Raw genomic sequence first — 27,005 nt, forward strand, 5'->3', positions numbered from 1 at the left:
GAACTTCTAATTGCAAATTTCCTCCCACAAACACAATATTTGTTTGCCACTCTTATGTAAGAAACCTCATGCATTGAGGAGGAGGATCTAGAAATATAACTCATAGTGTGTTAATTTGTGGTTACTTTGGTGAAAAAAGGATCGCTAAGCCTTGTACATTCAAGAGTATTTATAAGAGAGCAAAATAACGGCTAGTTCCCAAATTTGAAAAGTAGCCGTTGTACCTTAAATAAAATAGAGGTATTTTGTGTAATTTTTATCAATTTTTGTGCATTTTGTGTAATAATTTTAGAAAATAAGGGCATTTGGTGAATTAAGTTTTGCACTAACGGTTCACTAATGTCAGGGGCCCTCCAAGGTCATGGTGTGAAAAGTACAATACGTCACTGATATTTGGTGAATTTTGGAAAACTTGAGAGTATTTGGTGAATTTTTAAAGAGTTTAAGGGCATTTGGTGAAAAAACCGTTTTTTATATTAGTTTTTTTTTTTTTGGAAACCACCAAACTTCTTGGATATACTTTGCCTTGGTAGTAGTTGACTAGTTTGTACTTATTGAAAATTTGGAATAGAACTGTCTAGTCAAAAACAAAAGTTAAAAAAAAAAAGAAAAACACACTAATAAAAAAAAAGGGACCGTTTCCCGCCGTCACTCTTTCCCACCACTTCACTAGTACCATTACCGTTCACATTCCCCATTTCAGTGACATCAATTCCGATTTTTGAAACCCTAATCTCTCTCCTCTTCATCGTCGAAAATGCAGCTTCGCTCTAATCGTGTACTGGAGGAGCCCACGATCGACGGTATAATTCTTCTCCTTTTATGGAATTATCGAAATTTGCTGTTGTTTGTGGTTGATTTTATTTTTTGTTGGTGCTAATTTTTGAAAATTTTCCGATGATTTTGATTGTTGTTTTTATGTTCTTCTGTAATTGATTAATTGAATTGGGTATAATTTTGAGGGTTTGATGTAGATTGATAGAGTGAAATGAATTTGTTTATTCAGAAATCATTTTTATTGATGTAATTTGTAATTGCGTCCATGAATGAATTTCGTAAATCATACTTCATCTGTTTCATTTTTGTTGATATTTAATACATTTCATTTTGGCACGTTTGTCGGTACATACTTTTAATTATAGTTGGGTTCAATTATTTTATAGGCAAAACAAGATTTTTTAAAGTTTTTTAAGTTTTAATAATATGTGAAGTATATAAATTTAAATAGTTCAAAATATTCCAAGATTGTTGAAGAGCCTCTTGTGTTGAGCCTGAAAAACTTTAGCGCGAGCTTGGGTGATTCTTCTGCTAGCTAGGTTCATTGTCATCCCTAACGGGGGAAGTGGGACTTTATATTTTAGCATGTTATATTGATATTATTATTTGTATATGATTTGCTACAATGGTATGCAAGAATACCGGATGTTTTCCCTGTCAAATCCAGTAATTGGGAATCAACAGTTGTGGACTAATATCCGGGCATTTATGATAATGAAAAAGATTCTGCTTTATTTCAGTTTAGGTTATGGTTGTAGTTGAAAGCAAGAATGTATCATTGATATGATTATCTGTTCCTTTCAGTTCAAGATGATGGCAACGACATCGTAGAATTGAGTGAGCCTTCACTCCTGTCAGATATTGATTACGTTGGCATAGTAGACGATGACAATGAATTGGATGATAGTGAGTTTGACGATAGTGAATTGGATGATAGTGAATTGGATGACGCATATGAAAGAAATACAAAAAAGGTCAATAAAAAAAGGAAAAAATGCTCTAGGAAAGAGAAAATGAGAAATGAAGAGCCCATTGCTGAAGTAGAGAACACAATTGAGCCAGGAGCTGAAACTTTTGAGGGTATTAGTGGCTTTGAGTTTGTTGATGTAAATAAGATGAAAAGGCAAATGATACAAAAGAAGAATGGGGACATGAGGCCAACATATATGTATGATATATGGGAAGCAGAACATAGGAAATGGATTGATAGTTATATGACTGCTGATGTTGATTTGGATCAGCAGAACGAGGTGATTGATGAAATGCATGAGGAACCCTCAGAGCTAGTTGGGCAGTTGTTGCGGTTTCAGAAGGAGTGGCTGACATGGGCGTTGAAACAAGAAGAATCTGTGACTAGAGGGGGAATTCTTGCAGATGAGATGGGAATGGGAAAAACTGTTCAGGCAATCGCACTTGTGCTTGCTAAACGAGAACTCCGCCGAGCCAATAGCGGAGCTGATAAATTGTCGTCGCCTGGGTCATCTTCTGCACCTCCTGAACTTACTTGTACCCTTATTATCTGCCCCGCGTCTGCTTTAAATCAGTGGAAAAGGGAGATTGAGCGATTTACCGTAGAGGGAAGCACAAAAGTGCTATGTTATCAAGGATCTAAGAGAGCAAAGAATGCTCTACAATTTTCAGAGTATGATTTTATAATCACCACTTACAACACAATAGAGGCTGATTATCGCAAAGTGTTACCACCCAAGCAGAGTTGTAAATGGTGTGGTAAGTTATTTCATGAGCGGAGAATGGCTGTTCATCTCAAATATTATTGTGGGCCTCATGCAAGAAAAACAGAGAAGCAGTCTAAGCAAGAGAAAAAGAGTAAGAAACTTCACTGGAAAGTGTTGAAAGTTTCTACTGAAGATGATAATAAGAAGAGTGGTAAAGTGTATAATCCCTCAAAAGAATCCGGAAGTAAATCTGATGAGGAGGATCTTGACAATTTTGAGGCGAATGTTCGCAAGTCAGCTCTGCACTCTGTAAAATGGGAGCGTATTGTATTGGATGAGGTCAGTATAACTTTCATATATCTTAGTGTTGAAGGTCTCTAAGGTAGTATATCTTGCTAGAGTCTTGTGTTTTCTTGCAGCGAACACCAATCAGTTCTTCATAGTATTATAATATAGGCTGTATTAGGTTATCTTTAGTTCAGTTGGTTATTTATTAATTCAATCTGTTTTTTTTTCTTCTTTTTATTTGTATGTGTTGTGATTGATCTTATCCGGTCTGATTTTAGTTAAGGTTTTGTAACAGAATGGAAAATCAGATTTGTAGAAATGAGGAAAAAGAGAATTTGAAGGGAAATGACAGTATATTGTGATTGGATGCTATTGAATCATCAAATGTGCTTTATAGTCCCAGTCTTTTGGGTGGCTAGACACTTTACGCGTACAATGCAATCAAATTAAATTAAATTACCAACAAATTTCTGTTTACTCTTTCTCAAACTCCTCTGTATATAACAGTACCCCTTCCTTTACCCCTAACTAGCTCCCTTCTTCCTCTCTAAGCTAACCATGAATTTTAAATTTCATATTCATGCTACCAGCATATGTTTATCTTCGTTTTCCACGTCCATTTGTTGGAAGTAGGGGGTTTTCCTAAATACAGTATTATGTTAAAATTTGCGTCTAGGTATGTTTATATGCAAGACTCTGCCTGCTACTTGAATAGGCAAGTTTAGGAATGGCTTTTTTGGTTGTCACTTTTCTTGAATCAAATATAAATGCTAAACTGGAATGGAATTAGTATTGGGCACAATCCAAGACACATTATCTTTAGTTCCTGTTTTATGATGATGATGTTGTTTGCAGTCTAAGGAGTAGTGTGGCTGTTTTGTGCCAAATGCGTTAGAACAATGGCTTTCTTGGATGACTTAGGAGTATAAGCACTCTAAGTGGGCTGGAAAATGAAGCATACCAGTTGTTAATGGCTAGTCACTGAAAGTACAAGTATACTGGGAATTGCCTTGGCAAGGCATAGATGCTATATCAGAGCACATTGTGGGATCATTACGTCCTTACTACTAATTGATTCATTAAATCACTGAGTCTCTATCTAAGGAGTTATGGAGAGTAAACAGGGAGTTTATGTAACAGAGAATATTGTAGGTTAGATTTGTGAAAGTGGATTTGACATTATAATGTATTCAAAGTATATATTTTTCTTCTGAGCTTTGTCTTTTTTATTTTTTTTCTTCCTTTTGGTCTCACTATATGTTCACTAAGTATTTAAATCTGTTCTATTTTCACTTGTTGCCCAATAATCAGGCTCACTCCATCAAAGATAGACGTAGCAATACTGCCAGGGCAGTTCTTGCATTGCAATCTTCTTACAAGTGGGCTTTGAGTGGTACTCCTCTTCAGAATCGTGTTGGAGAGCTCTATTCACTGGTTGTCTACTCTATTTTCTGTCAAATGGCACATCTGTATATATTATTTCATACTTCCACTGCTGTCTAAATATTGCTACCAACTTGTTGGCACATATTAAGAAATAAGAAAGAGATAGAGAGAAATAAAATCAGGGAGCATATGATGAGGAGAGAGATAGAGAGAACACATTATAAAAAATGGGTCTGTAGCAATAAATTTGAAATTTCCCAATTGGAGAAATCTAGCAATATTTAGGGATCAGAGGAAGTATAAGCTTCTTTTTGCCTAATTTATTAAGGTTTTTGTTTAAATAGTTTTGTATTAAATCCTTTCAGCATTGACATGCAGATCCGCTTTCTACAAATTGTTCCTTTTTCGTATTATTTGTGCAAGGATTGTGAGTGCAGAACACTTGATTACAGGTAATAAGATAACTTATGCTTTAAAATTTCTTTCTTCTGATCAAATTTTGTGCATATCTGCCTTTACTCTTTTATTCCGGATGGGCCATTGGGGAGTCATGTATTTAGAGAATGGGGGTGCCAAAATTGGTCATATAAATTATTTTTTTACAAAGCCCAATACCATATTTTAATTAAAAGTTTAAATTATAATAAAATCGGGATGGTGGGATTACTTTATTCATCATCATTATTAATTCCTGAGGTGTTGAAGGGTTCACCTAGACATTAATGACCGTTAAGTTCTAGGAGGAGAAGATGAAATACTAATATATACTTGTCACTCTAATTGTTTCTACTCTTGAATTACTAAAAGAAGTTGTGCATCACTCTAATTGTTTCTACTCTTGAATTTACTAAAAGAAGTTGTGCATATGCCAACTTCTGAGTACAATTAAATAATGTGGATATCATTTTCTTACTTTATCTTCTTCTGTCCGATTGAATTACTTGCTTATCTCTTCCCTAATTGAACTACTGAGCAAAAATTGGATATGTTTCAGTATGTTTGAAAAACTACGTTTTATTCTTGTAGTTTTATTGTCATAGGAAATGATTATATGTTGTAGGGGAATGAATGGCTTTGTCAGTTATATCTTTTCTGCTTGTACTATAAAAACTTTAATTTATTATAATCAGGCGGTGTTTTCTTGCTTTGTTTTTCATTATACCACCTTCGTTATAATAGTTGTATCATTTTGACTAGACATGAATTCCAACACACTACTTTAACCATTAAAATATTAACAGTTTATATTTTGAGTAACTCAACACCAATTAAAATAATGAAATTTATTTTAAATGTTAATAAACGAGCACAGTCAAAATTTTTATAAGAAATTGTAAAAAGTCAAAATGATGCCACTTGAGTAATGGAGGAAGTATAATTTGATTTCTAAGCTAATATTCTATTTTCTTGTTCAGCTCTTCTGGAGAATGTAAAAGTTGCAGTCACAAATCTGTGAGGCATTTTTGCTGGTGGAACAAAGTATCCTACTTATTGGATTCCTTTTCATCTTCCATTTTCCCCTTTTCTGAAGTATTGTGGATGTCCACTATCTTCAGATCTTGTACTAGACATACTTATTTTCTGCTTTTGATATGCAAGAATGTGGCGACACCAATACAATTGCATGGGAATTCCGGGGATGGACAAAGAGCCATGTTTTTGCTGAAGCACAAAATTCTCAAGAGCATTTTGCTGAGACGTACTAAAATTGGCAGGGCTTCAGATCTTGCTCTTCCATCAAAGATTGTGAGTTCTTCCTTTACAAAGTTTAGAATTAGTATGATTCTTGTAATTTGTTCATTGTTAATCCTTGGTTTTTTTTATCTATAAGGTGTCGTTGAGGCGAGATTCTTTGGATATTAGAGAAGAAGACTATTATCACTCATTGTACAATGAAAGTCAAGCCCAATTTAACACGTGAGTGTATATCTTTATTTCAGTTGAGTCATTTAGAACTGCTTAATAGATGGTTAACCTTAAATTGTCTTAGAGTCTATTAATATTATCTTCTTTCCATTTATTAGGTTCAGATATATGTATAGTCATGGTTATTTCGTCCTAAATCACTATATTTAGGTTAATATCTTTTCATATTTCTATCACAGGCCTTGATGATTTATAGATTTAAAGGAAAGTAGGAAAAAACCAATGTTGATACTAACATGATAAAGTGTCTTGCTTGATCCAAACACAAGTAACAATTATATTTTTGATGGTGCTTGAATAAAGAAACAAGGACATGTGCTCCCAAGGTTCTTGTGATTTTTCGTGGTAAGAGATGGGTAAATTTGGGGTTCATGATGTGTCACTATTAATGGGACATGGAGATATCTTTTTAATAGGTCTTCTAGCTTAGTTTGAAGTCCTTTTTGGCTTATGTTAGCCGGGTGTTTAACATGCTCTAGATTTCCAGTAGGCATTATCATACGTTAATAATTTGTTGATTAATAAAGTAAAAATTTCTTTCGAACATGCTTATATCTCTTCGTCTTCCTTTGACACCTCCCCCCCCCCCCCATTTGAGTTAAGCTAATTTAAAAATCCTTGATGAAGTTGTCTGATGTCTCGATTCAAGCTTCCCTGAGTGAGACTGAAATCCCTTCTAAATTTTATATTTTGGTGAGTGAAGCGTAAAAACATACCAAGTGAAGTTTTTTGATTTGTAAGTTGGCTGTCATTATCATGTTTTTGAATATTGTTGATGTTTTCAATGTGACCACATGTTTGTATCAGGTATTAGTTCATCTTTGTGGTATTCTGAAGAGCGTTCTACTTGATCAGGACTCCAAATTTTTGATTTATTTTTTTGGATATACTTTGGATATTGGTTGTTATATGATCACTTTTTAGCTCTTTAATAAGGTGTACATCCTATTGGATATCACAGAGGCAGTTTTACAATTGACTTCAATTTGAAACACAACCTTCACTACTTTGCTGTGTGCAGTAATCATGGACAATTGAGCTAGCCAATTTGATTACATGTCTCAAAGATAAAATACTGTGAATTACTGAGTTACATTGGCAATATTTTTAGTTAGTTGCATCATTGTGCACATTCTACCAATCTGGATTGTGTTTTGTATTATGTGCTTCTTCAAGTGCTTCATTTTGCTTCTGACTATTTACAAATCAAGTTTATTTATACTATAAAGTAGTAATATTAAGTTTTCTGATCTCTTTTGTTTGCAGATATGTTAAGACAGGAACCCTGATGAATAATTATGCTCATATATTTGACTTACTTACGCGTTTGCGGCAGGTGAAGTATTCTGTCGTCTTTTTGCATTACATTTTTTTTTTGTTCTTGGTTTGTTTGTTTGTTTTGTAAAGCTAGTATAACTCCTTAGCAGCTCAGGTCTTTTATTTTTTATTGTCCATATATCTATCAAAGGATGGTGGATTGGGAGGCAGACTGTGTAGGGGTGGGGTTTATGAAGGTTTTTTCAATCAATTCTGAAGGTTTTCGATGAATTTCAGATTTTCAAGCAAAATAGTCAACAAATATTTAGGGTTAATACGACTTTTACATGAAAAGAAGTTACGATCTTGATAAAAGATTGACTAAAAATCCCTTTGAATTAGGAATCATTAACTAATCTTACACAGTATCAGTGACTTTGATTCATCAAAATATAATGTCCTCTCTAAGTAAGGCCTCTTTATATAGGATTTCATTCATTATATCATTAAGCTCTTTATTACTCACGCTACATCAATCAAGGTCTATGGAGGTAAAGGAGAAAGCTCTGGTCCACCTTATGTTATTTTAGTACCTGATTTTAACTATTTAAATGGACTAATATACCATCTATGGCTACCTATTTAGTTTCCACTTTCAGTTGTTAGTTCGTGAAAGGGTCTTTTGTGTTAATTAATAACACTGATCCATCTTTAATAGTGATCTAGCTTTTAGAGGTCAAGTTTAAAGCCCATGGCTCAGGGCACAAATATCAAATTTCTTTCCAACACTTTCTGTAACTATGTAATTACATGTAATTAACTAGCATGAAGGGAGCGGGGGGTAGGGGGAGGTACTATAGGTATGTGTATGACAATATCAGTTGGTTTGTGTTGATGTGGATTGTGGAGAGAAAGTTAGTGAATTTATGTAAGGTGAAAGGGAACTGGGGAAGGAAGTCAAAACTTGCCTATGTATTGATATTTTCTAAATGCTAAAGCAACCAGTTTCCAGTGTTCTCCCAAGTCATCTTCTTCCTCATTTCTACAAGTCTGATTTTTCAGCTTGTAACAGTGCATCATAAATTTAGCATCCTGCTTGGTTTCTTTGCCCAAACCTCTTTAGCCTAAGGCCAACAAAGCTGAGTTAGTGGTGTTAGTAAGCGTTCCTTGGTTCTTATTTGCTCTACTATATATCTCTCTGTCTATGTTACCTGTTGGCAGAATAGACTTTGCTGCTCTCTTAGCCTCCTTTGTGAGTCCTTTTCTCATTGATGAACAACTTCCCTTATGAGTGTACTTAAAGCAGGCTTGCCCACTATTGGACTTAATTGCACTCCAAATACACGTAGCAAGTTCTTATCTCTGAATTGTTTTTTTCTTTTTACCTATATGCTCTATTAGAACTGTATTTGGTTTTTTTTTCTTTATTTTTATCTATTTTGGTTTGCACGGAGAAGGCTATGTTTTAAGAAAGGAAAGAAGCAGCTTATATGTTGATGGTCTGCAAATAAAGCCTTAGCTAGTATCATTCCTAGTTAAACTCAAAGCAAGTGCTCATTTGGAGCTGGTGGAATTTGTGAAAAAAACACAGGTTAGTAGGTTTAGTAGATGTCAAGCTAGTTCATTCTTGTCCCTTTCAATCTTAGCCAGGCTGGTGTAAGAGTGCTGTATTGATTCTAGGTTTCACTCATATACCAAATTTAATGAGATTGAAAGTGCTAAATGGAATGAGGCAGTGATTTTGTTTGGTGGAAGGATGAATGGGAAGCTATTACCATCATTTTGGGGGTAATATAGTTACCCACCACCCCTTTGGTAATGCATTACCCTTAATAATATTCCCGTCACTCTTTTTCTCTTTGCATTATCACTACTTTATCTTTGTACAAGTGTACCATCCATATTCATCTTCATTTTCTTTATTTTTTCTTCATTACCTAATTAATGCACCTATCTAACATGTTGTGAGTGACACATAAAATATCAAAAACGGATGCATCTTCAATTTCTTTTGCTACCTGGTCAGCATCAAATTGACCAATTTACCTATTGTTCTGAAGCAATTGATATGGTAAATAAGAATAGGTGGAGGTACATGATGCTACTGGCCTATCAGATTGGATTCTAGCTAGCTGCCAATATTGCTGAGAATCATTGAAATCAGGAAATTAGATTCTTTGTGAGAATGCTTCAAAAAAAAAAAAAAGATTCTTTGTGAGAATATCTCAGACTCTTAGTAGACTTCATTGTATATAGTGTAATGGAGTTATGGAGTTTTTGTAGATGAAATCTGAATTTTGTTTTTCCTTCAATTGGTACAGGCGGTTGACCATCCATATCTTGTGGTATATTCTCGTGCCAATGGTTTGAGGAATGAAAGTGTGGTGGAAGATGACAATGGAGAACAAGCATGTGGCATATGTCATGATCCAATTGAGGATCTTACGGTAAGATTTGATTATTTGAACTCCTGCTAGGTTAATAGCAACTATATAAAATTTAAGTCTTTCACTTTTCATTGGTCTGCGTGGTTACATATAAATCACTCTCTTTTATCCAACATCTGCAAAAATAAATCTTGAGAAGTATTCGGTCTGTTGTGAATTTGATGTCTTATTGACGTACTGGCATGTCACAACCTCTGGGAAACACAGTGATGTTAGACCTATGTTGTAGCTAGAGTATTTGAAACATTTTGAACTAAATAATTACAGCTCTAACCAAGGATTTATTTGAGTGTGGGTTTAGAGATTTGAGTTTGGGCGTTTTTTTTTTCTTTGAATAGATAAGAATCTGGATTTTTGGGTTTAAGGAATTGGAAACGAAGCACAATAATCATACCTAAGGGCACTACATTTATAGATTTGATTTATAACAATGGCTGAAGACAACTTAGGACAACTGAAAGTTTAATTGGAGAAATCAAAGGTTTGATGTTTGTGAGTTTTATCAAGGTCATTGTTGGCATAGTTGCCATCATAGATAGAAGTGGAATATGGGTTGTTCAGGTCAAATTCTTGAGATTATTTGGTTCAGGTCTTATCAAAGTTATCAAAATCGAGATTCTTCTTTGAATCGGAATGGGCTCTCATAATCAAATCGTAGAATCTTAAATGTCATATCCAAATTTCATTGAATATATTTAAAATGAAAGTTAAAAACCTAATTATTATTAGAAAATAATTGTTTACCCATTAAATAACCAGTAATTGACAATAAATTTTTACAAATAACTTTGTAGGCATGTTTTAAGCTTGTAAGGTTTTTGCTACTTAAGAGAACTCTGAAAAGTTGGGTAGAATTGTATGGATATGCATGAATTGTAAAATTGTAAGACTCTAAGATTTAAATTTTTATTTTAATATCTATGGTCTTATTCAAATAATAAGAAATTTGGTTCCATTTAGGTCATTTCAGGTCCATTGATATTTCTTTAAAAAAAAAAATCGGTGAACGGCATATTAATTTCTGGCTTGGTAGGCCTGGCCTGGTCAATTTTTCAGCTTGAGACAGTTAATTTTGAATGGTAATCAAGTCTGAATTTATACAAAGTATATGATTCTGTCTAATCCCTACTTTATAAAAAGTAGAAAATGACTCTTATGAATAGTGCACGGACTATTATGCCCTTCAAAATATTTATTTACCTTCTTACCCTCATCTTTAATTCTTTCTAATCCTTCCTACAATTTTTCCTGCCACACGTTACATTTCCTTACTCATTAATTAGTTGGAGCTTTCTTTCTTCTCCATCTCTATTCATCTTCTCCATTGAAGTATGGTTACTCTTGAGCATTTTTTAACTTTTTCTCTCATCTCCATCTCCATTGAGGCATTGAAGTATGTGATACTCTTGAGCTTTTTCAGTTTACCACGGCAGTTAAAAATGAAGCGGCGTCACAATTATATACCCCTTTATTACAAATTTGGAGGTCCGGTTTATTTAAGAAGACCTAGCTATAACACCTACAATAATTGAGGGTCTTCCATCCATGGCAGATACAAATTGGTCTTTAGTTACTCAAACCTCCATATATATCCTACCCACGTTAGAAGTTAGAGTCTTCAATTATTACTCATTTGTTTAATAAGTTTCCAATTGGTCATATCTTTATAATATTATTATGCTATTTAATAATTTTAAGTTTTACCCCTACTATTGTAGTACGAATCATAGTGAGCATTCACATTTTTTGTGTAAAGATTGAGGTTATTATCAACAAGTTTCTGGTTGCTATTAATTTCAAACTATAGTAGGTATTACCAAAATTAAGTGGTTCTGTTAGAGCTCATTTGCAATTGTATAATCCTCATGTATTGACTTAATTTTTGGGGTTCATTGGACATTAACAAGTTTTTGGTTTATGGTTGGACTAGACTTGGTGGGTAGATATCCTATGGGCTGCTTTAATAATACGGAGTACATTTGAAATTTTTAAGTAGAATCCTTCTAGGTATTAATTTTATTTCTGTGTGAATTTATATGCTATAATATACTACCTATCACAACACTATGCTAAGAGAAATTTCATTTGTGTTTGAAACGTAGACCAACCTAATGCATATAAATAAAAAATTATGAGGACTTGATTCTTGGCTCTTTGTTCGGCAAAATTTTCTGTAAAATACTTTTTGTGTGAGTGAGTGTGGCTTTCGGTTTGATTCCTTTGTTATATTTTCAATTTTGATAGTTTGTTAGTTGTTTGTTACTTTGAATAACTATATAAGCTTGTAAATTGGTCAAAATCGGCAAAAATGTTGGCACTACTATAGCGGTTAAGCAAGGATTGTTCCCCAAAGATATTCTCAAGCTATCACTCAACAAGTTCTCAAGAATTATGCTACCTCTTGCTATAGCAATTTTAGTTTTGAGAGGAAATGACTTTAGATTGAGGAGAGTAGGAGACAACCTAAGGATAAGAAAGGCCAGAGGTATAAATATTAGTTAATTATGAAGATGGTTAAGCAAGGATTGTTCCCCAAAGATATTCTCAAGCTATCACTCAACAAGTTCTCAAAGAACTATGCTACCTCTTGCTATAGCAATTTTAGTTTTGAGAGGAAATGACCTTAGATTGAGGAGAGTAGGAGACAACCTAAGGATAAGAAAGGCCAGAGATATAAATATTAGTTCTTCTGAAGAGATAAAAAAATGTAGTAGATTATTAAGTTCTATGTAACTATAATGCGGCTTTAAGTTGCTAAGTTTTTGGATCCTCATAAGTATTATCCTGGCTTGAGATTTTGTATGCGAATGCAAGCATACGTGAATAAGAGTTGGATGAAGTCAGAGTTGCCTGGAATGTCGCTGAAAATGTTAGCCTAATGTTCACAAGGCTACAATTCTGATCTATATCACTCACAACATTTTCTCTATGTTGTCATATAATCAAAAGTAATAATTGACCTGCAATAAAGATGATAATTGATAAATGTGAAAAAGCTTTTCATATGCTCAATGGAGGCCATATTTAATTTATTACACAACATCTTATGTTATCAATATGTCATAGGAAGCTTAAAATACTACTTAAAAATAATTTACAATAACTATTCCCATTTAGACCTGGCAATCCTGACCTAGACCCGATGACCCGACCCGAATGACCCGACCGATGACCCGAAATCGATCCGAAACCAGTGACCCAAAATTGACTCAAAACCCGAATTAACCTGACCCGACCCATACCCGACCCGAAGTAGAACTGACCCGACCTTGACCCGAAACCTGAAACGACCCGACCCAAGTTGACTCGAGACCCGAAAGGACCTGACCCGAAGTTGACCCGACCCGAAAATGACCCGACCTTTAACTTCTTTAAGTAATTAATTATATAAGATATAAAAAGTTTATATTAGGAAATTATACATTTAAATAGACCCAACAACATCTTACATGACTACATTGACTTTCATATAATAGCTAAAAAAGATAATCAAAGTGAGATGTGTGAATAGTGCAAAATGTCAAATCGTTAAGAGTAATTTGGGACGGAGGAGGTATAAGAATAATTCAAAGAAATTATTACAACAATGACAATGATAATAAGAGTACATATTAAAACCAAGATCAATAAGAGAGTGAGGTATAACTCAATTAGTTAGAGCATCCCTCTTAGTTTCAGGAGATCCTGAAAGTGATTCTCAGTCTAGAATTCTAAACACACAAAAAAAAAAAAAAGGTTAATAAAAGTCAAACAATACTATAATCCATGAAAAAAATAGCCTTAATAAATATAGTGAGTTTTTCGTCAAAAATTAATAAATAAATATATATACAGAGTTGAATTTAACCCAATGAATCACCCGAATATGACTCTACTAGAAGTTGACCCGACCCGGAGTTGACCCGAAAATTGGACCCGAAAATTGACCTAACCTGAATTGACCCAACCCGACCCGAAAATTAACCTGACCCAAACTGACCCGACCCAAACTCGACCCGAAGTGTTGACCCGATACCCGACCCGACCCGAATATCGGCCGACCCGAAAACAACCCGAAACCCGAAATGACCCGACCCGACCCGAACTTGACCCGACCCGAAATGACCCAACCCATACCCGACCTGAATGACCCATTTGCCAGGTCTATTCCCATTAACGAAAAACAGTAATGAAAAACAATAGTAATCTTCCACCACTAAAGTACTCGCTGTTTCTAAATCCACCCAAACACTGCCAGATTTTAGCTACACTTGTGATAATTATGCACATGTGATAAATAGATATTGCCATTCCTAAACACAAGTTGAAATAACCTAACTCGAAATGGCTAGCCACCCCGCGCACAACGCGCGCGTTGGCTGCCCTAGTGTAAATAAATGTTAATTTTTCCGATGTTTGTTTACCTCGCACGCTTCTTATCCTACTAGACTTTTGCTCTCTCTCTCTCTCTCAAATCTTGTTTTTTTTTTTTTTTTTTTTGGTTTGATGACAGGTTACATCATGTGGACACCGTTTTTGTAGAATTTGTCTCATTGAGTTTTCATCTTCCTTGGAGCAACCTTCATGCCCTTCTTGTTCTAAACCACTTACTGCTAATTTTACTTCAAATTCAAGCATTGGAGACCAGAGATCAAAGACGTCAGTTAATGGGTTTAAAAGCTCAAGCATCATGAACAGGATCCATCTGGATGATTTTCAGACAAGCACAAAGATTGATGCATTGGTATGGAATTAGTCACTCTTAAGGCATTGATTGGTAGGGTGAAATGGTTTTACATGGAATGCAGTGTTGTGAGAAATACTTTATTTCTGTTATATATGTGATTGATACATTCTGCATTACTGGGCATAAAAAATTGTAGAAGTCTAGATATCTCCTTTAATAAAATATTTCATTAACTCGTTGTTTTATCTTAGGGTATTGTTTTTTTAGGGGCGGTGTTGGGAGGAGGGATTGGAATTGGTTATGATCTTGCGCTTGATATATGTGACATGTATCTATCTGCTTTTTGATTGGTGGGGGCCGTGGGGCATCATTTGGTTGCTATCTTACAACAAATGAGTGAGTTGGTTCATCATAGATAAAGCTGCGATATTTAGTGGATGGTGTTTCTTTGAAGTAAAGGGAAAATGCTATCATTCTTACTATCTTACTCCAATCATGTTGTAATGTTTTTACGTGCACTTAATTTTCATCACTGTTTTTATTATTATGTCATGGGAGCAACATCAATATTACTTCCCCCGTGTTTTAATAAGTGTTGCACTTTGACCAGCACATAGTTTTAGGTAATTTAATTGACTTAGATAAAAGAAGAGGTGAGTGGGTTAGTTGGAGTATAAAAAATTGTAAAAGAAAGATAGTGGGGTTAATAATTCATTGAAAAGTAATGAACGTGAGGAAAAAAATGCTCCCTCCGTCCCATATTATAGTTCCTATTTTCCTATTTGGAGGCCCTGTTTCTATTTTTGGATAGTATGTAAAGACCATTATACCTTCATTTTTTAATTTTATTCATTGACCTTCCTAATTTAACCTTAAATTATTCACTTGCCGTGTAATTTTTTCCACTTTCTCTATCTAACATTTGTCTATAATTGTACTTTTCACTTTTCCCCTTGAATTATCCACTTACCTTGTACTTTTGTCTAGCTTTTTTCCACTTTTAATGTACTTCATCCACTTTCTCCTCCCATTTTTGAATACTGTGAAAAAACACAAACATGAACTATATCTTGGGGACCATGCGAGGAGAGAGATGCAATATTAAAATGTAGTTTTTTGCCAAAAAAGAAAGTGTAACACTTATTAAAACACAACTGCATTTGGTAAGTGTAACACTTATTAAAACACGGAAGAAGTGTCTTAATTAGAGAAGGCAATGGGTCAGATCTGGTTCGGACTGAATTCGGACAAGATCTAGACCCACACCAGCATTATTGGAGGTGAATCTAGACCCAACCCAAATCCATCAATTTTAACTCAAATATAAAGAAGAGATATTGGTTGATCTGCGAGTATGTTAACAGTGAGAGGGTGCAGCATAGTTTTATCTGTTATCTGTCATGATTTAAGCCCTCAATTTGCCTATAAAAGACAGTAGAAGATCTGTCATCTAGCCACTATTGATATCTTATTGTCTCACTGGTCAAGTGTATCCGAATAGGCGGGTTAATCTTGCCCTCCTGTTTATTCTTCCCTGAATTGTGTTATGGTATCAGTTTTAGTCAAATGAGAACTATGATTATACTCATTTTTCTTAGTGAAGAGTTGGTTGTTGCCCTTTGAATCTTTTCTTTAATGTGGATCAACTATCAGCTATCACCCTTATCTTCCTTGCTGTAAAGGAGGATCAAGGATTCTTTTGTCAAAATGTCAAATGGCCAAATTTTTTAGTATTTAACTGCTGCTTCTGTGAATTGTATTCACTTTGTATTTGTGCTCTAAATTGTTCTTCTAAAATTATATCTTTGCTGATTCCACTTTTGGACGTTAATGACCTAGAGGGAGGAAATCAGATTTATGATTGAAAGAGATGGTTCTGCAAAAGGGATTGTCTTTAGCCAGTTCACATCTTTTTTGGATTTGATCATGTATTCTTTGAAAAAGGTAAATGTTCCAGAGTTGCACATCTCATTTTTTTGTGAACAAAAATGTCAATCTTGCTATTGGTAGCCATTTATTGACACAGTTGATTAATGATTTCTCAGTCTGGCATAACTTGTGTCCTACTGGACGGATCTATGACAATCACTGCCAGAGACAATGCAATTAAACGATTCCATGAGGACTCTGAATGCAGAATTTTCCTCATTAGTTTGAAGGCTGGAGGTGTTGCACTCAACCTTACTGTGGCTTCACATGTAAGCAGTTATATTATAGTCTAAATTACTTCTTTTCTTTTCTATTCTTTTTTTTTTGGGTGTACATTGTTATTTTTCATTAGTAACAGTTTCAGTTGTCCAAAATTATACTTCATAATAGGTTTTCTTGATGGATCCTTGGTGGAATCCAGCAACAGAGCGACAAGCCATGGATAGGATACACAGAATTGGGCAGTATAAGCCAATAAGGTCTTTCATTTACTTGTCCTTATGTCCTAGTTTATGGACTTTATGAGATGGCTGACAATGGAAATGTTCACGCAGAATTGTGAGATTCGTAATAGAGAATACCATAGAGGAAAGAATATTGAAGCTGCAAGAGAAGAAGGAATTAGTTTTCGAAGGGTGAGTTATATCTGTGTTTAATTAAAAACAGGTGGGAAGCATGAAGTCCTAATTACTCAATTCTACTGTGCAGGACTGTTGGAGGATCTTCAGCTGCTCTGGCTAAGTTAACTGAAGCAGACTTGAAGTTTCTTTTTCTCACTTAACAAAAATGGAATTGGGGTGAAAGTAGTAGTGCTACACTGCTACTCTTGGCAAATGCATCACATTAAAGCTTCCAAGCTGTATATATATTGAACCGACTTTCTACTTGGGGCTGTGTATAGTTGTCAAAACTATGTATTAAAGACTTAAAAGTACATTATGCTGTACAGGTTTATGTAGAATTGCATATTAGCATATGCTAATTTCCTATTAATCATGCACTTTTGAATGACTTTGATGTGGATCTTGACAACTTTTGAATGGTTGGAAGGTTTGACGACGTTTTTATTATGGAAAATCGATGGTAGATCTAAGAGGCAATGATTTCCTAGTTTGATCTTAGGTATACTAATTAAATGTCAAAAATTATAGTTGGACATTTATGAATAAGATTCCTCCATACCTTTTTTTTTTTGACAAAGGGAACAAACAAACACTAAAAAGTCCACGAAATTGAAAGACGGCGACGAGCTTGACCCGCAAGCCAGTGTGCCGGTAGATCCCAAGACCTAGGAACCTTCTGAATCCTGCAGGCAGAGAAGTTCTTGATGGCATCCCTGATGACATCCAAAAGCCGAACACAAGAAATATCATTACCACCTGTAGATGTTAGCAAAGAAACCACCTGAGTGCAGTCCATATAGACCAACAAACGATTAAAACCCCGACGAGTAGCCATCCTGAAAGCCCAAGAGCAAGCTTGAAGTTCAGCCAGCAACGATCCAGCTCTAGTAGCCCTCAAACCACCACCCAATACCAAGTCTGAACGAATATCTCGAAAAATCCAACCAATGTCAGCCGTATTATCATTACCGTTCCAAGCTCCATCAAACATAAGACAACAGACGAGAGAATCCAAATCTGAGCCTCGAAGCCAACCTGTTCCCGAAGGAGAAGAAACCCTTCGGGGTAGATGAGGCGAGAACCGAGTTTCAGAAACAACCAGCGCCTCCTCCCCCCCGGGAAACCCAATCCGCAGCCAAGAACAAAACCAGATCAGGAGAAACCGTTGCCTGCCGGAAAACTTAATTATATCGAGAGATCCAAACTGCCCACATAAAGCTAACAAAGAAGGAAAGACCAGACCAATCCTTGGCCACATTGAAATCTGTAATCGTATCCGTGAACCAAGAGGTAAAGGGTTTATCTTGTAATGAGGTACGAGAAAAGGCCAGCGGGCCATGAACAAGCAGATCAGAAACAAACTCACAATCGCGAAATAAGTGGGGAATTGATTCACAATTCTGATAGCAGAAGACACAAACTGGAGTGACTGGTATCCCCCGTTGATGAAGAAGAGAAGTGAGAGGCAAAGCATCATGAAGCAACTTCCAGACGAAAATCTGAACCTTCGGGAGCATAGAGATTCCCCAAAACTGCTTCCACCATATATCTGGGGCCGGAACGCTAGCCACTGAAATCATAGACTGACGAACCAGCAAGGCATAAGCAGTCTTTGTGGAAAAGGTCCCATCTCTTTTAAACTTCCAATAAACAAAATCATCCATGATACTCAAAGGCCGTTCCAAGGAAAGAATCCTTTGCGCCGACCCTGAGTCAAAAAGGCGATGTATCATAGAAGTATCCCACGCGTTTGTACGCGGATTTATAATAGAAGAAACATGAGTCGGCAAGGACGACTCAACCACTGAATCCTTAAATTTGACCGGGCCACCAGGAACCCAGTCATCTTCCAAGATTCGAACTTTAGACCCGGACCCTACTTTCCAAGAAAGACCAGCAGAAAAAGCAGATATACCTTCCCTAAGACCACGACAACCCCAAGAAGATCTGGGGGTACTAGCTACCCGTGATAAACCCAGAGAAGGGTACTTGGAAAATAGAACCCTTGCAACCAATAGTTGAGGATGATGCTGAATACGCCAACATTGCTTGGCTAACAATGCAGAATTCAATAAAGACACACTCCGAAGACCCAAACCGCCCATTCCTTTGGGAAGATGGAGGAGAGCCGCAGAGCGAAAGGCCAAACCCTTAGAAGAAGGCGACGATTGCCACCAGAATCGAGCCATCATTCTATCTATCCTGTCACAAATCGAAGCAGGAACCTTGAAAACCGAGAGAACATGATTAAACGAAGCTACTAGGACTGAATTGATAATAACAAGCTTAGCAGCTGCTGATAAGCGAGAGACGTGAAATCCGCTAGACGTTTAGCGACAGAATCCAATAGATGACCTAACGCCTCAACCTTACTTCTGCCCATATCAACAGGAAGACCAAGATAGGAGCCCAACGAATCCTGACAATGAAGCCTCATACTGTTTGCCAATGAATCACGATAATCTATCGGAGTGTTGGGACTGAATTTTGCAAATGACTTCTGAAGGTTAATTATCTCACCCGACATATCACAAAACTCCTTTAATAGCGACATGACCCGATCACAGAAAGCTGGAGAGACTCGGAAGAACAGGAGGGAGTCATCCGCAAAGAAAAGATGAGAAATCGGAGGAGCGCCCCGGGAAATCCGAATTCCCTGAATAAGAGATAGATCTTCTGCTCTCCGAAGCATAGCAGACAAGATTTTCATACATAAAACAAACAAATAAGAGGACAGAGGATCCCCCTGGCGAAGACCGCAAAGGGGACGAAAAGAGGGTGAGGGGTCTCCATTGACGAGAACTTGATACGAAACAGTAGACACACATTGTGAAATCAAGTGGATCCAATAAGGGGGGAAACCAAAGGACTGTAAAACTTTGCTTAGAAAATCCCACCGAATACGATCATAGGCCTTATTCATATCAAGCTTAAGGGCAGCAAAATGAGAAATCGGAGGAGCACCCCGGGAAATCTGAATTCCCTGAATAAGAGATAGATCTTCTGCTCTCCGAAGCATAGCAAACAAGATTTCCATACATAAAACAAACAAATAAGAGGACAGAGGATCCCCCTGGCGAAGACCGCAAAGGGGACGAAAAGAGGGTGAGGGGTCTCCATTGACGAGAACTTGATACGAAACAGTAGACACACATTGAGAAATCAAGTGGATCCAATAAGGGGGAAAACCAAAGGCCTGTAAAACTTTGCTTAGAAAATCCCACCGAATACGATCATAGGCCTTATATGAACCGCTCGAGAGCCCATACCTTTTAGTTTGCTTATTGTTGTTGTAGATGGGGTTTAAGGGAACGATTAGTGTTTGGTCTAACTTGAGCTTGAACTAGTTTTAAAATTCTTGTTTGAGCTTAGCTAGTTAAGAGTTTGATTTGTTCGAGTTATGTTCATGAAAATGCCCATTGTATTTTACAATTTTAAACATGAGCAACAAACATAGATTAGTTTGATTGTCAAACAATTTCTACAATTTCTTGGGTTACCTCTATATATATATATATGTGTGTGTATGTATATATTGAAATTAATGCATTCATATGATTTTATTCGAGGATTTCTCAATCTTTCTACAAAGAAAAAGCAATGGTCAGGTTTTCATGCCTATGTATATTTTGAAATATTTACAAACATGTATGAGCAGAAGATAATTAAAGATGTTAAAGTTGTCTTAAGATATTAGAGGATTTTTCAATCGTGATAAAGCTTTAAATGAGTTATAAATAGACATGAACAAGCTTACATATGAGCATTTCAAGTTCACAAACATTATCAAGCTTACATATGAACAATCTTGAAAATGATGTTATTTGAGCTTTGGTCTTTATTTTTACGAGCTTAAGAATTTTTCTACAGGTTATTATTAACTTAACAAAGTTGTTTTGAACTTTCATCTCATTAACACTCTTAGGAGGATGACCATCCAGGTTATCTTTAATTCTCCAGCACAATTTTTACTTAAGATGTGATCTCATTAACCGCACAATCTTATTTATTGGAAGGTTACAAGGAATCAATCAAAGGACTCGCCCCGTATCGGGCGTGAGTGAACGTCTGTGTGCATGCTTCACTCGCCCGATTTTTACATTTTTCTTGCGGTTTACAAATGTCCTTTGGTTTCCTTCCTTTATCAAACACTATATCCTAATGATATTCATTAATTTATCATGGATCAAGCTATAAAAATACTCTAAATTTCCAATTCCAACAATCTGGTTGGTTTTTGTTCTATAGTAACTCTTGCACGTTTTTAAGTTGTGACGCTGATGCCCAGCTTGCCTTTTGCTTCTCTTCTGCACGATCTTAGCTTGCAGTAGGGGTTATAATTTCAGATTTTCATTTCAGCTCGGAATCTGTAGAATTAATAAGCCAATCTGACATTTAAGTCTTATAATCCAAATGTAAGAATTTAGGCAACATCTGTATTTGGTCTTGTATGGACCCGGTCTACAATAAAATAAATTATTGTAGACCCAAAATTTCAAATAATATGATCACATTCTGGATGATATAATCACATTTTTAGATGATATAATTATCCTTTTGTGAGTCAGATTTTGAATTATATAATCTCATAGTAAATCATTTAATGAGATTATATAATTATCTTTTGAATGAATGTAAATCATTTAAAATTTAAAAATCCTCTAATGAATGTAATTTACTATTTGATACTTTTTATAATGATAAATTCACTATTTGAGTGATACATTTACATAACAGTTTCAGGATGATATAATCACTTTTGTAGTAATATAATCACATTTCGTATAATATAATCACATTTCTATGGTATATTAGAAGGTTAGGTCTACAATAAGTTATTGTAGACCGGGTCTATTCTAGTCTTAACACATGTTGCACCAACAACTCTGTAACTGTTTCGCTGTTGATGCACAGGACAATTAATGAAAAGTGAGTATTCCGTTTGCCCAAAGCCAACAGTGAGATTGAGAATTAATCATTTCAAAACTTATGAAAAGCCTAAGCAGAGGTTAACTATGATCTCAGTCAATCAATACAGGAAAAGTAATGCAGACTAGACATAAATAGCCATTGTATTCCTTTCTTTGTCAGATGAGTACAGTATCAATTTTACACGAGTAAGATAGCACAAAAGACCAGGTACAAAAAATTGTTTCTCACTTCTTCTTTCCAGCTTTCCCTTCTTTTCGACGGACCACTTCATCAACGTATCTTACACCCTTGCCCTTGTATGGTTCTGGGGGTCTCCAGCTCCTAATTGAAGCAGCAAACTGACCAACAACAGACTTATCACGTCCAATAACAGTTACTCTGGTGTTTTCCTCCACTTTAACCTGCAGTTCATCTGGAATTGTCATCTTAACAGGGTGAGAAAACCCAAGATTCAATGTAAGTTCTTTCCCTTCAACAGTTGCACGATATCCAACACCAACCAACTGAAGCTTCTTCTCAAATCCCTTAGAAACACCAACTACCATGTTGTCCGTAAGGGTCCTGAAAAAAATAAATAAACAAAAAAATTGGGAGCATTATTGAGAATAGGTCCAAAATTATTTAAAAGGCTAATATCACGAGTTCACGAGTAATCAATGTCTTTCATCCAATCTATTAGCACTAACTTGTTATGTTATTTTACACACCAAGACAAACTGTAATCTCAAGGAAACAGAGACCAAATTTAGAGCAGTTATTCTCACATTTTGAGTCAAGAAAAATGAAGCAATAGAACATACAAGGATGATAGTGCTTGTAAATATCTTAATCAAAAAAAAATGAGGGAAAGGAAAGGCTTATTCAGAAAAGAAAGGGGGAAAAAAGGTAGAAATGGAAAAGAAAAAGAAGTTCATTAGCAAAGAGAGTGAAATCAGGAAGATAGGGCACACTTTCAGTGCGAAGAAGATGTTATAAAACTCTACAGATAATCAGAACTACATACTCAAAAAAATTGGAATTTCAATTCCCCAATTAAATGACTTTCAGGGAGTCTGCTATATGAGCAACTTTCATCAGTTGTAGACCATTTTTTTTGTTTTGAAAGTACCGATTATGAGATCTGTCCGAGATTAAGAAGCCTAGCAATATATAAGGTAATCAGGAGTTCTATAGTGTTTTCAAACAAATAATGCATTCTTAGCATTTAACAAAAATGAAAATGATGAGGGCATACTTCAGCTTCGCTACCATGACTTTAGAAAGATATTAGATATTCAAGTTAGGTGGGTCATTGTTTAATCTCACATCAAACTCATTGTCAGGAAAAGGGAAACTCAAATCAATGATACATATCAGTTTATATCCACAAACTTGAATAATTTGCAGTTTTGCACTCGTTCATAATTTCATATGCATAATTTGAGGTCCTTGATTTAGATGTTAATAGCTAACATGGGCATAAGAAACAACCTAAGATGGAATGTAGGAAATCAAATGCAAATGAAATTATTCTACTGTAACAACACCTAATAAGACTACAGTCTACAGAGTGAAAGTTAACACTGAAAAATCTTAGTCTCGTGATCAATACCAAAAACCAAGAGGTTTCAGACTCTAGATACTTCTACAATAAATGGATCATTGATTCACATAAGAAGTTTTTCTATAGCAAATTTGCCAAAATGTAGTCCACAGAATTATACACCCAAATAAATAAAAGAATAAAAAAAACGTATTCAATTTATGTTTCCATGAGGCAGTATTGTGGTAAGGAATTGAAGCAATGAGTTGACAATGGACTTGCAGAAGACAGCTCACTGGGTATACTAGAATCTATGTACGGGGCATTACATAAAAAAAAAAAGGGTAATGCAACTGCACTAAACAATTGTTTTCTTTTTGCTCTTTTAGAACCCAGCAAAAATTATTCTGTAGGTAGTATTAAACTAATATCACGAAGCATTGGAATTCCTACAGTAGTTACAAATTACTAACAAGAAGCTTCAATAACATAAGAGGAATTATTAGCCTTTCAAATTATGACCAACTATAAATGAATCAGGAATACAATATATAGACAAAGCTTATGTTAACGACGCCACTGCTTTGTTGCTGAGTAATACAGAAAATTTCCCGCATAAATGAACTAATAATGAATTTGTATGATAGTATGTTACGTTCAAATATCGGGCTAAAATGCTTTGCATCCTACAAACTTCTTTCAACGAGCAAATAAGGTTAAATCACACATTAGTATACCTGAAAAGTCCATGCATTTGATTGGCTCTTCTTGTTTCCACTGCCTTTCGAACCCTTAAAAATCCAGATTCTTGCTTCTCAAGTATAACTTCACGAGGATAAGTGATCGAAAGTTCACCAAGAGGACCCTTCACTTTGAGATCCTGTCCTTCCATCGCGATTGCCACATTAGCTGGCACTGTAATAGGCTGCTTTCCTATTCTTGATTCTTTACACTCCACATTCTTCCTCCAAAAACCAACACGAGCGACAGGAACACTCGCAGTAACGTCAATTTTCCCACCAAAAAATAAAGATTTCATGTGGCTGAGATATCACATAAAATAATCATCACTAGAAGACTTCAATAATTCATTATACAGACCTATGCAAGATACACCGTATTTCAAACCAAAATTTCAGCAGCAAATCGGCAATTTACTCCCATTTGGACGTATTTCGCTTCTTATAATTCTCAAAGGCATTCTACAACTCCCTTTCCCCTCAGCATCCTTAAAATTAATATCACCTTAATTTAACAAAATAAAATAATTCCCCAACAACACTATGAGATAGGCATTATCAAATCTAAAGAAGACTGCTAGTTTTAAGACAAAATTGTATGCAAATAATGAAATAAATTACAAAGAAATGTATTGAAAACAGCAAATTTCATATAACTGTAAGAACAATATTTGAGCATGCTAAAAACTGTAAAAAGGCATAATTCATACATTTCAAAATTTAGACAAAATCAAACTAGAAACTGATAAATCCTAACCATTTAAATTTTTGTTCAAATTGAGCTAAATTGGAACAAAATTACCCATGAATTGACGAAAATATGTTAGCTAAATTGGAGCAAAGTTATCCATGAATTAAAATTGATTGGTAATGCAAATTGAAGCAAACCCAAGAATGAACAAAGTAAGGAGACATAAAAAACGAAAAAGTTGAAAAATTGATAGAAACGAGTAAAACCTTGGGAGAGGCAGAGACATTGAGAGAGAGCGATTGAGAGAGAGGGAGCTACTTCAGCAGAGAGATGAGGGTGTGCTTTTTTGGATAGAACTACTAAACTAAAGGAGGATGAGGAAGACGAGGTGTCAAATGTAACGGTGTTACTCAATTTTACTTTAAAAAAAAAAAAAAAAAAAATTGACAGAAATAATCCCAACTTTGGTCGATTCACCCAAAATAATCCCAATTTTTTGATTATTTTTAATAATCCGAACTTTAATACAAATTTGCTTTCAATGGTCCTAGGTGACCATTAACCTGTTCAACAGGTAAATTGTTCTTAAAATTGTTTAATGTACATGTGTCATTAAATGATTGGTAAAAAATAGAACGATTTCCCTTAATATTGTTAAAATAGAAATTAATTCCCATTATGCTTCGTTTTAAAAACAAATTCCCAAAGTAGTGTCCACGTAGGATTGGTTTTCGGTTCAACTTAAAACTGCTAACGGTATTAGCGGTTTTGCAATTTTTGTAAAATAAAGTCAAAGAGACCTGTTTTTATTGAAAGGCGGTCTCTTTGAAATAATTTTCCTGTAGACTATGCCTTGTGAATTAACCAAGGACGCAAAGAGACCTGTTATTGTTAGAGGCGGTCTCTTTTTTAAAACCGCTATCACCATTAGCGGTTTTAAGTTGAACCTAAAGCAAAAAAAAACGATCCTACGTGGACACTATGTAGGGAATTTATTTTTAAATCAATGTATTATGGGAATTGATTTTTATTTCAACAATATTATGGGAAATCGTTAGTAAAAAATAATTAATTTTAATTTGTATTATTGATATAATTGTTTAATTAATTAACTTAACAAAATTTTATTAAAAAAAAAAACACCACCAATAAAACAACCGTTGTTAACCCCCAACTCCGACAGTCGACACCTAGCTGACTCCATGGCTGGCTGGCGTCCATCCTGCTGGCTTATTTCCCCCCTCCCCCGCTGGCGTAGCTCACCCCACTCCTCTCCCCTTCCCTTGGTTTTCTGGGTTGTTTAATGTAAGCTTCCCGTTGGGTTTTATGGGTCGTTCCGGCGAGGGAAGGCATTTATGCGGTGGATCGGGAGGGGGAAATGGGAGGAGGCGGTGCGTCGGGGTGGAGAAATTTGGGGAGTATGGGTTGTTCGTGGGAAGGGGTAAGGTATGAGGTGGTTGAGCTTCACCGACGGGGGAGGGGTTGTTTTCACCGGTGAATTCACCAGCCGGGGAGTGGGCCAGGTGCCGGTGGTGGACTGCTGGGCTGGTACGGTGGTCTGGTGGAGGTTGTTTCAACCCCCGTTTTGAATTTTTTTTAATTAATTATTTTTTACTTTTTAATGAATTATTTTTAATTATATTTTTTTTTTTTTTTTTTTGACCAATCACATCCTGACACGTGTCAGCTGACTTATTATAACAAGTTATTTGACCGGTTGGGACCATTAAAGGCAAATTCATCTTAAAGTTTGGATTATTAAAAAATAATCAAAAGTTGAAATTATTTTGAGCGAATCGGGCAAAGTTGGGATTATTCCTGTCAATTTTTCCAAAAAATTAATTCTCAAATTTTCTCGTTATATACTACGGAGCAACAGCGTAACGGGTATCGTGAACTCAATCAACTGGCCATGACCCGATTTTATATCGAATCCGGTTATTTAAAAAAACGAGGAAAAATACATTTTTATAATCTTAACTTTTGCCCAATTATTTTAAATAATCATAATTTTTTATTTAATTGTTATTACATGCACCATGGTGCACACAAAATAGATGCACCAGCCCCAAATAATAGCCCACAAACCATATATGCCCAAATTGAACACCCAGATTAAAACAAACGACACTTTCTCTACAAATT

General features: G+C 35.5%; 2 protein-coding genes across 2 annotated transcripts; one reads left to right on the plus strand and one right to left on the minus strand.

The window, feature by feature from the left end:
- Nucleotides 1-424: 424 nt before the first annotated feature.
- LOC110740289 (DNA repair protein RAD16-like) lies at nucleotides 425-17,365 on the plus strand. The gene is made up of 15 exons (XM_021920769.1): nucleotides 425-803; nucleotides 1,582-2,792; nucleotides 4,053-4,175; nucleotides 4,506-4,579; nucleotides 5,543-5,606; nucleotides 5,727-5,873; nucleotides 5,959-6,044; nucleotides 7,320-7,389; nucleotides 9,632-9,757; nucleotides 14,250-14,480; nucleotides 16,263-16,367; nucleotides 16,469-16,621; nucleotides 16,743-16,831; nucleotides 16,907-16,987; nucleotides 17,061-17,365. The coding sequence occupies exons 1-15, from the start codon at nucleotides 758-760 to the stop codon at nucleotides 17,131-17,133; spliced, it is 2,679 nt and encodes an 892-aa protein (XP_021776461.1). The 5' UTR covers nucleotides 425-757; the 3' UTR covers nucleotides 17,134-17,365.
- Nucleotides 17,366-21,939: 4,574 nt separating this feature from the next.
- On the minus strand, nucleotides 21,940-25,276 carry LOC110740290 (50S ribosomal protein L6, chloroplastic). The gene is made up of 3 exons (XM_021920770.1): nucleotides 25,127-25,276; nucleotides 24,167-24,472; nucleotides 21,940-22,468 (listed from the first exon to the last, which is right to left on the minus strand). The coding sequence occupies exons 1-3, from the start codon at nucleotides 25,144-25,146 to the stop codon at nucleotides 22,132-22,134; spliced, it is 663 nt and encodes a 220-aa protein (XP_021776462.1). The 5' UTR covers nucleotides 25,147-25,276; the 3' UTR covers nucleotides 21,940-22,131.
- Nucleotides 25,277-27,005: the final 1,729 nt, after the last annotated feature.

The sequence above is a fragment of the Chenopodium quinoa genome, unplaced genomic scaffold (assembly GCF_001683475.1).
Source record: "Chenopodium quinoa cultivar QQ74 unplaced genomic scaffold, ASM168347v1, whole genome shotgun sequence".
Taxonomy (NCBI): Eukaryota; Viridiplantae; Streptophyta; class Magnoliopsida; order Caryophyllales; family Amaranthaceae; genus Chenopodium; species Chenopodium quinoa.

Excerpts from the sequence above, each read along its gene's own strand:
- LOC110740290 (XM_021920770.1), bottom strand. The coding sequence starts at position 25,146 with ATGTCTCTGCCTCTCCCAAG. Across the intron at positions 24,473-25,126 it reads ATGTCTCTGCCTCTCCCAAG|CCACATGAAATCTTTATTTT; the intron begins GTTTTACTCGTT and ends GTGATATCTCAG. Across the intron at positions 22,469-24,166 it reads CAAATGCATGGACTTTTCAG|GACCCTTACGGACAACATGG; the intron begins GTATACTAATGT and ends TATTTTTTTCAG.
- LOC110740289 (XM_021920769.1), top strand. The coding sequence starts at position 758 with ATGCAGCTTCGCTCTAATCGTGTACTGGAGGAGCCCACGATCGACG. Across the intron at positions 16,622-16,742 it reads ACCTTACTGTGGCTTCACAT|GTTTTCTTGATGGATCCTTG; the intron begins GTAAGCAGTTAT and ends ACTTCATAATAG. Across the intron at positions 16,988-17,060 it reads AAGGAATTAGTTTTCGAAGG|GACTGTTGGAGGATCTTCAG; the intron begins GTGAGTTATATC and ends TCTACTGTGCAG.